At 47.6% G+C, this 16418-nt stretch overlaps 1 protein-coding gene across 2 annotated transcripts; it reads right to left on the bottom strand.

Moving 5' to 3' along the window:
- Window positions 1-1742: 1742 nt before the first annotated feature.
- On the bottom strand, window positions 1743-16364 carry MTF1 (metal regulatory transcription factor 1). Of its 2 annotated transcripts, none has more exons than XM_084222818.1 (11): window positions 16295-16364; window positions 15554-16018; window positions 11086-11324; window positions 9963-10094; window positions 9374-9447; window positions 8694-8827; window positions 8219-8296; window positions 7458-7560; window positions 6366-6925; window positions 5527-5593; window positions 1743-5424 (listed from the first exon to the last, which is right to left on the bottom strand). In XM_084222818.1, the coding sequence occupies exons 2-11, from the start codon at window positions 15965-15967 to the stop codon at window positions 5030-5032; spliced, it is 2196 nt and encodes a 731-aa protein (XP_084078944.1). In that variant the 5' UTR covers window positions 15968-16018; window positions 16295-16364; the 3' UTR covers window positions 1743-5029. The 2 variants fall into 2 exon arrangements, with proteins under 2 accessions (XP_084078944.1, XP_084078945.1); XM_084222819.1 differs by having other exon boundaries at window positions 6366-6922.
- Window positions 16365-16418: the final 54 nt, after the last annotated feature.

Genomic DNA, 16418 nt, shown 5'->3' with positions numbered 1-16418 from the left:
AATAAATTCCTTTATTACCACACACACAATCTTGAGAAACTGGGGTTTAGTTCAGCTGTCTCCAAAGCCCCAGGCAGTGCAGCCCCCCCAGCCCCAACAGCTCAGCTGGAGCTGCCCCCGGTGTGGAGCCAGGCTGGGGTTTGGGCTGGGTGAGGCAAAAGAGAGCAGGGTCAGCCCGAGCAGCAGGAGGACAGGAGAGTCACAAACCAGGAACACCAGCGACTGCAACTACAGCACTGCAAACACACTCTCGAGTCTGCTGGAAAAGGTCATGTGAAAAAAAATCTTTCTTTAAGAAAAAGTAGAAACTGCATTTATTTGAGAAAGTGTACACTGCATAATGAACCAAATTTTGGCCAGCTTGCACACCACTGCAGCATGGTGTGGGGTTTCACCTAGTTCCAAAAACACACACTTAGACTATGTACACTACTACATAAATATCCAGTTTAATTTGCATTTCTCAGTGCAGACACAGAATCCAACTTCTAGAACATGTGATAGATATCGAGACAAGACACAAAAAAGTTAAAAGTTCAGCCCTGTCCATGAGAATTGACTACAGGTAACATTTATAAAAACTTGACATTGCTTCCAAAATATGTTACGGAAAAAATAGTATACAATTAAAAACTCTGCAGTCAGAAATCCATAGGGTTTATTAAAGACATGCTCTTCTTTTTTGCCTTACAGTCCAAACTGACTCCAACACTTCTGCCCAGCTAGCTCAGGTAACTCCTGCCAAGACCTTTCCACCCACAGATCTCAAATCATTTCGCGGAGACGCCACCCTGGTCTGGTTCCGTGGGGAGGACCCGAGGCAGCGCGAGGCTCTGAGCCCTGCCTGCTGTCCCCCAGCCAGTGCTGGAAGTGATTTTGTGACACCAGAGCTCCCCTGCTCTGCCCCACTGACCCGGCTGCCTCGCCTCAGAACAACCCAGCAGCAGCTGCTCATCTCCCATCACTCCAAGGACACAGCTGGGCTCAGCTCCATGCCAAGAGCCCAGTTTATCTGGGAGCAGGAGCGCTGTAAACAGCTCACAGCCTCGCTGCAGATCAAGGACAAGGTGGATGGCTACAGCCACGCCACCCCCGAGAAATAAGGCAGTAACAGGACATCAGAAACCATCTTGAAGACAAATTTCAAAGGTGCAACATGCCTGTTTGAAAGCAGCTTGTCACTTGTGTTCCCACGTGGGTGACAGAAGGAGGACAGGGGAAGAAGGACACACGTCAGGGGACACGGCATGTCCAACAGGAGTGACAAGCAGCCCCCAGAAAGCGTGAGAGAAAAGGCTGCTGAAGCACAGTGCTCTCAGAGGGTTATTTGCATAGATTGGACGTTTGCTAACGATGCATAATTTGTCTGGGGCACGGGGGAAGGGCAGCACAGCACCCACCACACCTGTTCTGTCAGACAGACACACAGACCACGCGGCACAAGGATCTTTAGCTACAGGTATTGCACCAAGTTAAGTGCTCATCTTTGCACACCCCTGTTAACTTTTACTCAGAGCAAAAATAAACTTTGTGAAAGTATATACAAAAGAAATTGCAGCAATTGGGTTAAAGATAAAATAACCTAAAGTGCATTTTAGATACCAGTATGAGGTTCTGCAAACTTGTCTTCCTGGGGACACTCAGCATTACACAAGTGTCCAACTCGTACTTTGTTCCATGTAATTCAGTACCAGCATTCAATCAGTGCTGATTTTCCACCCCAACCCCCCACCCCCCACCTACAAGCACAAAAAGCAATTTCTCCAACCTTCAGCTGCACGCCAAGTCTGCTTGTTTGGGTCCTTGCTTGGTGACCAAAGCTATCAAAGTCAGTAACTTGGCCCTCTCTGCATATTCAAACTTCTACACCCATCTAGAAACTATGAGTGACCAAATAAACCCCCACTAGCACACAAGAGGTGACCCAGAGCAGTGCACTTTTGCTCTCTGACTGATAATTAAAGGGGTTCATGCAGACTTTGCAGAGGCAGGCATGCTGCTCCCAGAGACTCCAGCACGTTAACCCTTTTCTGGGAATTCAGGGCAGAAACTCTCCCTTTCATTAACCATGTAGTAGTGAATATGCTAAATGCTGGGGCAGCAAGGAGAGGACAGGAAAATCTCTGGCCTTGCAGGATCTCAGGGCTTTGCTGCAGCTGCCCTTGGATCTCCTTCCATCCCAGCATGGCACAGTCTGATCACACACCACTGGGGATGATGCAAATGTGAAAACATCTCAGACACAGGCAGCACAAACACTCTGGAAAGCAGATGGACAATAAACAACAAAAGCACACACCTGTAAAACACAGTGGATGCACAGTGTGCTCACAGAATCACATGCTCCTGCCTCAGTACAAGCTCTAACCAGTTCCACCTGAATTGCAGCCTGCCTGATGCATGTATAAGAGGGAAATGGCAAACCCAATGCACCAAAGAAACAGCAGGACATAGTGCTTTTCCTGGAACACAACAAAAAAACCCCAGCAGCTGTGAAGAGAACAGCACAGACTGACCCTGGGCACTAGTGCCCATCACTGCAGCTTCACGCTGAGCATCCCAGTTTAGAGACTTTGGTAGTTTCTTCTACTCATTTCAGTCACAAAAGAGTTTCTGAAGATGCTCTCTGGTCCAACCAGGAGCACGTTTTAGGTTGACTAATTCACAAGTAGCAAAAGTAAAAAAGCCTCCCTGAAGGCTGTGAAGGCTCAGAAGCTAAACTGCCCAGCTGTCACAGTGCAGGCCACATCTGGGACCCTTGTCCCCCATCAGAGGTAACCCCCACAACTCCTGGGGAATCTTCACACTCCTGCATCAGGCACACATCCACACCCACTCACCCTCAAACACCACAGCTGCACCTGGCCAAAGAAAATGCCTGAGGCCACAGTGAGAGGCACCAGAGGGACCCCCAGGCAGCACTCAGTCCCCTCCCAAGGGGAGCTCTAGGCAGAGCAGCTGGCAGGAGACTCCTCTGTGAGGACAGTCCCAGCCATGCAGGCTTGGGACTATGTTTTTTGTGTTCAAAGCAGTTCTTGTTGCCGTGCAACTCAACTGCAGCACAAAACGAAGCTGTAGGAGAAAAGCAAAGGAGCCACCACCTTGCTGCCCTCCAAGGATTGCCATGACAGTAACAAAACAAGAAATGCTTTGTTAACCTGTTTGGTGGATGCCAAACCTTGTTGCTGCACAACACACCCAGAGGGAACAGCAGCAGCATGTGTGATGCCCTCAAGTTCATCCCTGCAGCTGCTCTGCAGGGATGCTCTGTGCACAGACACACGGCGTGTCCCAGGCACCGAGTGCTCCTGGCACACCCTCACAGGACGTGGCTCCTTCCCTTCTGCACCTCACCAGAAGCTGTGCAGGAGGGGAGGGCCAGCTCCCCTCAGGCCCTTTCCACCCCTGCCTGGGCAGTGCATTGTCACAAGGGGTGGCTGAAGCCAGGCTCAGCGCTGGTCAGGCTGCACTGAGCATGTCACAGGAGGATGAAACACCTGCTGATATCACACCAGGGTTCTCCCCTCCCCAGAGGTACAGAGAGCAGCTCTGATCAAACACAAAGAGTCAAAGATCTCTATCCACTACAGTTTGTATTCCTAAATTGAGTGCAGGGACACTCCCCACTAATTGGCTTCAATTATCTTTGTATCTCACTAATGACAACACTGTAAACTGAATAAAGACTATTTAATATTCTTTCTTTTAACACAAGAAAACTGACAGCCAAAGCCAGAAAGATGGATAAAAACTATAAAATTACATATTTTAAAATAATGCAGCATAAATAAACCATTTAGAATGAGACTGCATTTATTGCAACATTACAGGCTTTTTGGTGGAAGGGGGGGTTTGGATTTGATTTACCCTGAGTAGGTTAGAATATAGACTCTCAGTTTGATATGAAAAACTATTCTGTTGAGTAACATCTTTTAGTCAAGAAATAGCCCCGTGCACAAAAAGCTGGCATTGCAGCAGGCTGGAGGCAGAGTCAGGCAGAAATTATATAGCTCACTGGAAAAAAAAGAAGCATGTATGAACAACTGAAGGACAGACTCACTGAATTCCAACTGAATTTATGTTGAATCTTTCTCAAAATTTTCTTAAGGGTCGTTCTTCACAAAAGATGAGAGTAACCAGCAAAGGCACCGTGCTCCTGATTCAACAGTCCCAGGGTTAGGGTGATGACTTGTTGCTGAACAGAGCCTAAGAAATCAAAAGAGCAGCAGGCACCAACCTGACCACACCTGGCACTCCCTGCACCCTTTGGAGAGGCCAAGAAAACAAACTCTGGAGCCAGAGCCAGCAGCGGCTCCGACTGTGCTTCCATGTTGTGACACAGTGTCTGCAACACACTTGAGTCCTAGTGGAATTAAATGAACAGATCTGTTCTGAAATAAACTCCCCCAAAGCTCCTGGAGGCTTTAGTAAGAGCAGCAGTACACAGCAAAACCAGGACCAGCTCCTCATCAGGTATGTGACCATGGCATTCCAATCACACTGCAGATAAATCCTCTCCCCCAGCTATGCCATTTCCTCCCCCACAGCCTCCTTTCCTGGGCTCCCCTTTAGTGCATGGTTAGTAGAGACATGAGAGACAGGAAAAGATTAGAGACCCAAGAAGTTGTAACAAAGACCCACTTGCTGCCAGTACCTTAATCCCAAAAGTAAGTGATGTGCAATTGGAGACAAAGTAACCCCCCTTTTCCTTTTAAAAATCTTTTTGCACACGAGTAACCTTAACTTCTGTGTTCACATATGACAAGCAAAAGTGACAGACAGTGCAGCCAAAACAGTTCATATATAACTTAGCTATTTCTTTTTTTTTTTTCTTTTTTTTTTTACCTTTTCTTTTTTTAGATAGAATCTCAAAGGTGGATGTACCTGGGACGTGACTAAGATGACATCCGTGAAGCAGAAATAAGCCACAAAACTTCCAAAGAGGAAGGAATAAGAATCGATCCTTCAGTTTCTGCTTCTAAGGAGAAGGGTTTTACCCTCCAGGTGCAAAGGAAAATCTGGAACATCTTCACTTAGAGAAGTTGCTATTCAAACCAATTTCTTCCTCACCCTGCAGTAGTGCTTCAATTGGAATTATATTAGACGGGGTTTCAGGGCTTTGGAGGGACAGGAAGTCCGATACATCCATGGCACTTAATGTTTCAGTCTGGGAGTCTGAAGGGTTAACTATCTGACTGCTCTGCCCACAAGGAGGAGGAGCAGAGGAGGAAGGAAAGGTCTGAGGCTGCAGCTGGGAAGCTGGCTGCTCCAAAGCTTTTGAATCAGGTGAGGAACATTCCTTCTTCACGGTGGAGGTGGCTTTGTCCTTGGCAGAGTCTCGGCAGGCACACTGGCACTGGCAGGCCTCCTCCTGCTTGATAATGATAACAGGAACGCTGAGACCAATCTGCTGAACAGGGTTTCCTGAAGGTGAAACAAAGAAAAAACACAATGAAATGACATAATTTCACAGCAGGGAGAGAGAAATCAGCTTTGTTCAATCAATTAGTTCCGTGTCACGCTTACCTGTGTTACCAGCTACTGGTAATGCAGTGGTAAAAAACACCTTTTCTACTACTTTTGGAACTTGTGGCTTTAAAGAAAACAAAGAAACAAACAAGAAAAAAGTGTGAATTGACTCGAATTAAATTTCTGTTGCTCAAACTCTAAACAGCTATATACATAATCCAAAGAGACACGCACAAAAACTGAGCTCAAACTATTATTTCAGTGGTCCTAAAGATTGGGCATAACATCCCCTGCATTATTTGCTGGCAAACTCAGCTCGTGGGTTTTGACAATTCAGTGACTGAATTCTTAAACACTGCTGTGTGTGCTCCCTGCAGCCACTCACTCGTGTCCACCTACAGCTGAGAGCCTAAAGTGGCATCAATGTTGTCAAAAACTCCTGAAGTTTCATCTATCCAGATTTAACTGGAAAACCACAAACATTCTCTTTTCAGAAAAACTCATTTCATTAACAGTCAAAATTAGGCAGAGACAGAGATTACAAAATGCCCAAACACAACCTTCACAGAGTCTTTTGTGCTCCTATGCATTAATATCAATATATTAAGGCCCATGTATATCCTCAGGACTGGTGATGCCTGTCCTGGATAAACACACTGACACCTGCTGGCAGAAATCCCCATGAGAGGAAAGAAGAAAAAAAAAGATCTTTCTGCACCCTGGGTTTCTCTGTGCTCTAATTATTTCCCTGTCTATTCCAGGGGCTGCCCTGGTGATATGCACACACATTAACATCACAGGCATTATACCACACTGCATCCTGGGGTTTATCTTACAGGTTTTACCCCCTCCCTTTTCAAAAGCAAGGGCTCCAAAGCCCTGCTGGATGTACTGACCATTTGTTCTTGGCTTTGTGGGGAACCAGTGGCACCATTTAAGATCCATTGTAAGTTCTGCTCTCCCATGACAATGCTGGGCTGCAGAATGGTGGTGCTTGGAGAAGGAGTAATGGTTATAGTGGGGTTACTGGTCAAGACAGGGTTTGCACCAACAGGCACAGTCTGAACTACAGCTGGCAGGGGCTCAGTGGCACTCGGGGCGGTCGGGGCAGGAGCCCCAGCAACCACTGACAGTCCCTGAACAATGGGCTGCGGCGGAGGCTGGCTGTGCTGCAGGAAGTCTTGGTGACTGGCTGCAAACGGTGTGCTGTGAGGAACAGGCACTTCTGGGGATTGTAAAACAGTTGCAGGATTCCCAAACGCAGCTGGCTGTGAGCTGGGTGCGATGGAGGAGGGAGCAGCAGGCGCTGCCGAGGCTTGCAGCGCTGCCTGCGCCGGCTCGGGGAGGCCGAGCTGCAGGACCAGAGGGAGGGACAAGGAGGCTGCGTCTGCTGCGGGGGGCGGGACCGCAGCCACCGAGTCTGCGTCGCCGTTAAACCCTTCAATCAAGGAGGCTGCTGGAAGAGAAACAGAAAAAATATAAATACATCTGTTCTCATTAGGTCTGAATGAAGTGATTTTTTAATGAACTTATCGGCTAGCTGATGGATTTTTGCCAAGTAAAGCACTGCCACGTTCCTGACTTCAGAGGAGAGCTTAAAAACAACCCTAGACAGTGAAATCTAAAAGTAGCTGCAAATTTAGGAAGTTGGTAACACTGAGCCTGATCAGGCTCATCAGCTCTCTCTGATAAGCCTTTTATCAGTTGTGCAGCAACTTCAAGAAAACAGGATGACATGGACTGCTTGAGAGCTCCAGTGCCAGTACTGCAGGACAGTGCTCTGGGTCACCTCCCCATCACTGAGTGTCACACACTCTGTGCACACCATGCACCCCAACACCAATGAATTGCAACCCTGAAGTTAAAGTTCTTTTTGCTTCTTAGAATTATGTTGGGCATTAAGCTTCAGTCTGAAATGCTGAATTCAGTACATGCATGCAGAACTGCCAAAAAGTTCTCTTTGACAGCAGTGCAGATACAACTGGTACCTGTCTGCTGAGAGTCATCCTGATTTGCAGTGTGGTCTGGGCTCTGAAACATAGACTCAAAGATGCTTGCTGGTGAGATTGTGCTGAGGTCCTGTCCATGTGTCTGACAAACAGAAAACAAAGAGAAAGACGTCAGACAATGTTGTATCTCAGGTCTCCACAAACCCCAGTCAAGCAGTGTGTGCATGTCAGAAACACTCCTCCCAAGAACCAGGCACCCTCAGGAATGGCAACACCTATTGCTTACATGCTGCAAATTTATACCTAGTTTTTATTACCTGTAATCAAATTTACCAACCCCTACAAATATAAGTATAATATAATAAGCAACCCCTACAAAAATAAGCAACTTCCTCAAAAGTAAAATATATTCCTCTGCATCCATTCTTTGTTTAACCCTTATTTTTTGCAGTACTCCATCAGAAACAGACATTAACTGGCTGCTTGCAGAACCTTTTCTGGAGCCAGCTCCATTTTGTATTCTGGACTATGCAATTCTAGTCATCCACAGGAGCAGAATACACACAGGAGCTGCACCCTGCTCCCACAGCACAGCACAAAGAACAACACAGCATCCTCAGCATCTCATTTTCCTCTATGTAAAATCCAAGCTCAGTCAAGACTTATCAAGAAGCAAGAACACTGTCATGGTAAAGTCAGATGCAGAGCTTCCTACAGCGAGCTGAAACAAGCACAACACATTTTGGAGGACAAAACCAAAACTCCAATGAGGATGAGGCAATCCCAGGACAGTAACTCACTGGATTAGAGTTCTCCCTCAATTCTGAATCTGTTGATATGAGGCTTAAATCACTCAGACAAAGTGAGTGACTTGTATCCTGTGAAAAAAGAAAAACAATTTGAATTATGTATGAAAAGAATAATATCAGAAATGTTTTAAATTACTTTTGAGAGTCCATACTCTGCTTATATGGGACCCAGATCTCAGCCCTAAAATCAAAGGAACAAGATTTTTAAGCAAAGGATATTTAGCAGCTATCAAGGATTCTTAACATCTCCATCAAAGAACTTCCAAAAGGCCATATAACCCAGAATTTTAAATCAGCATAGGAACAAATCAACTTTTAGAAATAAAAAAATACACCTTCCCAGTTAGTATTTGAAAACCCCAGTCTTAAATGTTACACCTTAAGAACAAGGTGCAGACCAGATGATTTCTTCCCCAAGGTATGGTTTATATCTAACACAGAAGCATTAAGCAGAAGTGCTACTAACCTCAGACACATTGTTATTGGGAAGTGCATTATAGGTATGTCCCTTCTCATGGCCTTTCATGTGACTCTTGAGACTGTACTGAGTGCTGAAAGTCTTCTCACAACCATTGCTGGGACAGAAGAAGGGTTTCTCCCCTAGAGGCAGCACAGAACACATTTAACAGATTTAAAAACTTCCTATCAGACACACACTTTTAAAGCACCTGGCAGAGCAGTATTTCATACAAACAAGATATTTTCTGCCCCTTCACACATTCAGTATTCCTGGGAGTCCTGCAGGTGAGTGCTTCCATCTCACCATGGGAACTGACACACAACACAATATTTAATTCTTATGCATTATTACTGGGACCTTTGTGAAAACATGTTCATTGAATTCAAGACCTGTCAAGCATAAACATAACTGCATAAATGGAAAATTTGGATTGGCCTGGTGCAGGAGTTTGCACTTGGCCTTTTTTAACACATGAGGTTCACATGGGCACACTCCTCCAGCCTGCAAAGGTCTCTCTGGATGCCATCCCCTCCCCTACAGGTGTCACCTGAGCCACTCAGCTTGGTGTCACTCCCATATTATATGTAACTATAAATTCCTATTAGGATTCTGAGAGTTAGTATAAACTTACTAAGCTAAATTAAAGAAAATTAGAAAAACAAAAAACCCTCAAACATAGAACTTACCAGTATGTGTTCTAACATGAGTTTTGAGGTGGTGGCTTGCAGCAAAAGCCTTCCCACAGCCATCATGCTCACACCTGAATCACAAGAGAGTCAGCATCAGCCCCCTTCAATGCATTAGCTACAACTTTAAATCATGCTTTGCAATAATAGTCCCAGGACTCTAAAAAGCAGGCCCAAAGCTAAGCTCTGTGAGCTCCCAGCAGCTACACACATCATAGCAGGGCTCTGAGCAGGACTTTAAAATCCAAGCATGAAGGCAGTATTTGGGGTGTCTCCTCCATGGAATACACATTGCATCCCAGCAGAGAGCAGCAATGTGTTTTAAAAGATGCTCATCATGGCATAGGTTTATGTTTAAAAAACTACCTTAACCATTCTTGCCTTTTAGAACAATCACTGCACCCACTGTTAAAGGCAGCTGGGGAGCTCAGAACAAAAAGGAGAGAACAAAAAGGCTCTAATGCCAGCCAGCCACCTTCACTTATTTCTCAGGAGATCACCATTCCCTTGAGAGCAGTAACAGCTGCTTTTGGGCACAGGTGCCTCATTACCTGAGCCACAGGAGGCAGCACAGCAGCCAGCAACTCACCGAAATGGCTTTTCTCCTGTGTGTGTTCTGATGTGCTTCCTCAGGTCACTGTGCGTTGTGAAGTATTTGCTGCAGCCTTCTGATTCACAGTTAAATGTTTTCCCTGTGTGAAGCCTTTGATGTGCTTTCAACCTAAAAAACACATCCAAAAAAAATCCCTCTTAGGACTGGTAGGATAAGACAGACTTGGCCTGAGGCAAGCAAGCCATTCTTTCAAATGTGCAGGACAGGATCAAAGGCTGAAGATATCCTGAGCAGAAGGTACTGAGCTCATGGAAGTGCCTGCTACCAGTTCCAAAGCCCTCCAACAAGGCTGAGAGACACTTGTGCTCCTCCACCACATTCAATGCTACTGGAATATAAAGAAGACACCACAGTTGTGTCATCCTACCCTTTGGACAGCATTGCCACACTTGAGGGGTTTATATTTGTACCTGTACATGGAAGAGACAAAACAATTGTATTCAAACATAAACACAAAGTAGATGGAACCTGCAGAACAGCAACAGCCACACCTACAAGAAAATTCACCAGAGCCTTTCTACCTGCAGGGTTGAACACCAGCTCACCTGTACAGTGTGTTGAACACCCTCTCACCTGCACAGTGTGATAAACACCTTCTCACCTGTACAGTGCTGTACACCTCCTCACCTGCACAGTGCTGAACACCCTCTCACCTGTACAGTGTGATAAACACCAGCTCACCTGCAGTATTGAACACCCCCTCACCTGCACAGTGTGATAAACACCTTCTCACCTGCACAGTGCTGAACACCCCCTCACCTGCACAGTGCTGAACACCAGCTCACCTGTACAGTGCTGAACACCAGCTCACCTGTACAGTGTGCTGAACACCTCCTCACCTGCACAGTGCTGAACACCCCCTCACCTGCACAGTGCTGAACATCAGCTCACCTGTACAGTGCTGAACACCAGCTCACCTGCACAGTGCTGAACACCCCCTCACCTGCACAGTGCTGAACACCCCCTCACCTGCACAGTGCTGAACACCAGCTCACCTGTACAGTGCTGAACACCTCCTCACCTGTACAGCACTGAACATCCCCTCACCTGCACAGTGCTGAACATCCTCTCACCTGCACAGTGCTGAACACCAGCTCACCTGTACAGTGTGTTGAATGCCTTCTCACAGCCCTGCACGTCACACTCGAAGGGTTTCTCCTTGGTGTGCACCCTGACGTGGATTTTGAGGCTGTAGGAGGTGAGGAAGGCCTTGCCACAGCCCTCCTGGTTGCAGACGAAGGTGTACTCCCCCCGGTGCGTCTTCTGGTGCGTGCGCAGGTTGCCAGCGGTGCTGTAGGTGCGGGGACAGCCCTCAAAGGTGCACTGGTAGCGCTTCACCTGAAGGACAAAATGCTGCAGGATTAATAGCTTTTAATAATTTCTGGAATCCAGATATGGATGTAGTCCTTTGATGCAGTCAGACAACAGATTTTGACCCCAAAGCCCCACCAAAGAACTTATTGCCACTTAATTCTCTGACAAGAATATTTCTGCCGTGCTCTGAGAGGAAGGAGTGGCACGTGGGGAAGCAGCTGGGCTTGCAGAACAGGAATCCAACAGAAGGGAAAAAAGGAAATACATAATCCAAATTTTTTCTAGCCAAAAATCTGATAAAACAGTTGGAAAGAACACAGAGGAGTCATCACACCTGTCCACTACCCACAAGTGTAGCACCTGTATTTTAGTCCAGTGCTTCCTGCAGAGCTACTTATTTGTGGAGCAGAGAGACAAAGGAAAATGCACTGTCACAATGCTCAAACACACTGCCCTGTGTGCTGAATTCCCATCAACACCTTGAGCAAAACAGTTTTTACCACCTCCCATGGTCTAACCACCAGTCCATTCCTTACTTCACCCTATCCCAAAACAGCCTTCAGTGAGCCTTGTTCTTTCCCTCTGTGGCTACTGACACAGGCAGTGCCTGAAGAGTGATGATCACATCAGGTCACAAGGACACCCAAATACAGCTGTCACAGATTTCTCAGTAAGCCATCAAGATCCCCAGGATCCTCATGGAACTCCATTTGGTACAGGCACAAGGGGTCATTTAGAAGCTTGTGCAAGTGGTGACACCTCATGAAATCTCATCCTCTCTTGTGAAGCAGAAGGAATACACCCTGATCTGCCTGAATAAAGTTATCCTCCACCATTAATTACCAGACTGATGGCTTTCATTTGACTGTTAAAGTTCAGAAACCTCAACACCTCAGAGTGATTGAGGAGCCCAAGAGAGGATTTGGCAAGTCACACCAGCTATAAATCAAGTTCTAGACAGGTCTCCATAACAAAACAGAAATAGCTTCTTGCTAATTTCAAACATGTTTTTTAGGGGACAAAACTGCCAGCAGGACTCATTTAGGAAAATTCTAGAAAGCTGAGTGATCTTTTGTGTATCTCACTCCATGGTCTCTTGTTGCTCCCACAACAGGCTGGCATTCACCTTCACTTTGCCTCAGTAAAACCCCCCCATTTGGAAAATGCTAAGCCCTCCTGTGAGACACACAAGAGCCCTTTACACAGGGCACAGAAATACCATCATGTTAGGCTGGGTTTAGCTTGATAGAGTTCATTTTTTTCACTTGTATAGAGCACGTTCTGGATTTGTGCTCAACACAGGGCTGATGATACAGAGATGGAATATTTTAGTGCTTCTCATTCTGCCCCACCAGCAAGGGGCTGGGGGTACACAGGGAGTGGGGAGGGGACACAGCCAGGACAGATGACCCTGACTGAGCAGGGATACCCCAGACCATGTGATGTCATGCTCAGTAGAGAAAGCTGGGCAAGGAGGAAGAGGAAACATTTTGTGGTGCCCAGTCTCTGTTAGGTGTGTGTGTTAGGCTGAGTTCCTGACTGCCAGGGGAAGCAAGGAATTCACCCCTTCACATTTTCAACTGGTCACTCAGCATTCCCAGAGAAGGAAACAGTAATTTCACTCTAAGCAATCTGCCCTTAATTTATAGTTCAAATCAGGCAGAAATCCTTGGGCATTTATTACCACTGAACACCCAAGAACTGCAGCATGGTTACAGTGCAGTTAGGAAATCTGGCTGTGCTGAGGCAGCCACAACATGGGAGCACAGAGCAGTAACAAACCAACACAAAAAACACATTTTACTACATGAAGAGGGTGCATCATCCTCCCCCAGCATCACCAGATCCAGTACAATTTGTGGATCAGTGCTGAAGTAAATGTTCCTTGTTACAGCTTTAAGGCAGCTGGAAATTAACACTTTACACAACATTTCCCATGGTACACAAGGGATCTGACACAGGCAGGAACTACCTGAAAATCAAGGGAGGGTTCTGTTAAGCTTTCCAAGTGTTTACATTTAGGTCTAGAAGAAAAAGGATGGTATTAATTACAGATTAAGCTGTTTGGTTCCCAGCTGTCACTGCCCATGTGCAAGGGAAGGTGGCAGTATCAGTTTAACAGCCTGAACTCTGACAATGGCCTTGCAGTGCTCCCTCCCTCAAAGGCCAAATCTTTATTTCACAAATCCTTCCAAGCACACCACAGGCAGCAGCAATATCACCACCACCTTCTGAGCAAAACAAACCTTTCTGTGAAGCACCGCAGCATTTAATTCTCTTTTCACATCAGCACATCAACACTGCACACTGTTCATACACACAGAACCATCAGAGATTAATCTGAAATCCTCACAGAGACAGCAGCAAGAGCTCCAGGCTGCCCCAGCACCAGGGCACAACAGAAAACAAACAAGGCAGCAGAGGCCAAGCCCTGGGCAGGCAGGACAGGGCCCAGGGACTCTGAGGCCAAAGGCTGTGGCTTTTGGCCAGGGACAGTGAGGTGCTGCTGAAGAGACAAGATCCAGCATTTACCTCAGAAAACTCGTTGTGCAATAGCCAACAGAGCTGGAGAAAGCAGAGCCTCACACCCTGGTTCAAAGTCTACAGTAACTGCTCTGTTTGCCTTTAACTCTTCCTGAGCTTACCACGCTCCCCCCACATGGCTACATTTTCTGTGTCACTGCTGAACAAATAACTGGGTTTGAAATAAGAAACTGTAATCATGTTTGTTCTTGCCAACACAATTACAGCCAGATGTACAACAGAATAAAAAAAAAGTCAAAGGTACTAAAGTGCAAAATCCCTTTTCAGCTTCATAAATGTCTAAGGCTGACCCGAAAATCTAAGACTTTAAAACAATTATCTCAAGTGTTAAAACTCTTGCAGACATTTTGCAAGTAGTAAAGAACAGAGCTGTTGATTTTCAGAGATGACTCAGATGTTTGGGACCTTTAGAACTTTCCTTTCCTCACCTCCAGACAACTTATCAGACCTTTGAAACAGCAGCCAAAAAGACCTTTCACACGTGCTCAGGGCTCAGTGCCACTGCTTTCACATTATGGTATCACTGCCCTCTGTTCTGGAAAATCAACTCCAGAAATGGAAAATAAATTCATATAAAGCCTTTCACTAGGAAATTTCACATCCTACAAGCCTTCTTTAAAAAGCAAAGGGGAAAAAATGCAGTCAGTTTAATTGCACATGCAGCCACTGACCCTGTTTAGCTCCCACCCCCTGCTCTGGGAGCAGCTCAGGGTCCCACAAAGAGGAGAAAAAGTGAAATACTTCAGCAGCTGCTAAGGTGAGTAACTGACAGCAGGAGACTCAAACAGGCTCACTGAACACACCTCAGCCCAGAAGAGACTCCCCAGCTGCAGAGCTGACAGCCCTCCCCAGCCCCATTTCCCAGCTCTCAGCCTGATGGTGACAGCTCTGTGCTGAGTGTCACAGTCTGTGCCACTGGCACTGCCACCTGCACTCACCACCCCTCACACAACTCAGGCAGGCCACAGAAGGAGCACTAAGTCATCCCTGAGCTGGTGTCACAGCCAACTTCCAAAAAGAGTCCCAGGACAAGCCCTCCCCACTGTGCATCCAGGTAGAATTCATTAGGGAAACAGAATTAAAAGCAAACTCCATTTTAACCATGCAGCCTAGCCTGAGCTTACAAAACACATCAGATGGCAGCTTAAAGCTTCCATCTCCTTCTCACAGTCTCCCTGTGACACAATAAAACTACAAATAACTTAAAATTTGGCATCTCACATTTGGTAGTCCAGCTCCCAGCAATGGCCTGGGTGACCTGAATGTGCCTTTCTTGAGAATGTGCCCAACCCCAGAGTAACAGCTCAGGCTGCTTCAGCTGCCTCTGAACTCACAAAACAATGACCAGAGCAGAGGAAAACCTGGAGATCGCTAAAATGACACACATCACCGACACAAAGGTGTGCCAGTGCCACACCCTCCTGCCATCCAGTGTCACCACGTGCCTTCTGGCAGGTTCCTAGGGCACCAGGTGGTGGCAGAGGGCAGAGGGATGGCCCTGGCAGCTCTGCTGGGACACGGCTCTGCCCAGCACACTGCAAAGCTCGGGATGACAACCAGAGCAGATTTACACAAAATCCCTCAAAAACAAGCAAAACCACTGCCCTTCTCATGAAAAGGCAGCAAAACTGCTGCCCCTCTCCTGAAAAACAGCCCATTTTCAAAGCCTTTAAGGTGCACAAAGCCCAGAATCACGTTTAGCTACTCACTTCCTTACGCTTGGTTTCTGGGCACTCAGACTGCAGAGTGAGAGTTGCTCCTTCGATGTTCCTCGGCATGGGAGTTGAACCAGGATTTATTGTTAGATGAATCTGATCTGGAGAAATAATGTGTTGCACGTAACCCTGCGACATCCCTTCATGATCTGCTATTAAATGAAATCCTTCTTCATGACCCTCGGGTAAAAAAGGCAAGTGGTCACCACACTGTCCTTCATCCTCCTCATCCTCCAGCACGCTGTGGTCCTGCTCGATGAGCACAGTTGTCCTGTCATACACCGTCCCGGACGAGGAGGACACCAGCCCGTTTTTGTCGGCAAACCTCATCATATTTTCATCTTGGGCTAAGTCGTCTTCCTCCGCTTCATAGTAGATGGCGTTGCCCTCGGGGCTGTTCTCGCCCATGGCTCCGCGCCTCTCACCGCGCTACCGGGAGCTCCGGCCGGAACGGCTCATCTGCAACACAACGACGGGCGGAGGGGGGGTCAGGCGGCTCGGCCGGCCCGGGCCCCGTTCCCCGTTCCGCTCGCAGGCACAGCCCCAGCGCGGCCGGTGGCGGCGGGGCCGGGCCGGGCCGAGCGCCGCGGTCCCGCCCCGAGCGCGGCGCTACCGCCACCCGGCGAACAGCCACTCCCGGTGCCTGCGCGAGCCGCACTGCTCCGGCACGGCTCGACTCAGCCCAGCCCGTCCTCCCTCCGTTCCCCCGTCCCGTTCCCCCCCCCGCTCGCTCACCGGGTGCCGGCGGCGGCTCCTTCCCCGCCCCAGCGGCACCATGATCGCCGCGACCCCGCTTCCGCTTCCGGCCGCGCGCGGCACGCCGGGAGCGCCGCGCCCGCCGCGGGGGCTGATGGGAGCG

This window comes from Fringilla coelebs (genome assembly GCF_963513975.1).
Source record: "Fringilla coelebs genome assembly, chromosome: 28".
NCBI lineage: Eukaryota > Metazoa > Chordata > Aves > Passeriformes > Fringillidae > Fringilla > Fringilla coelebs.
This window is presented reverse-complemented; position numbering and strand designations above follow the sequence as displayed.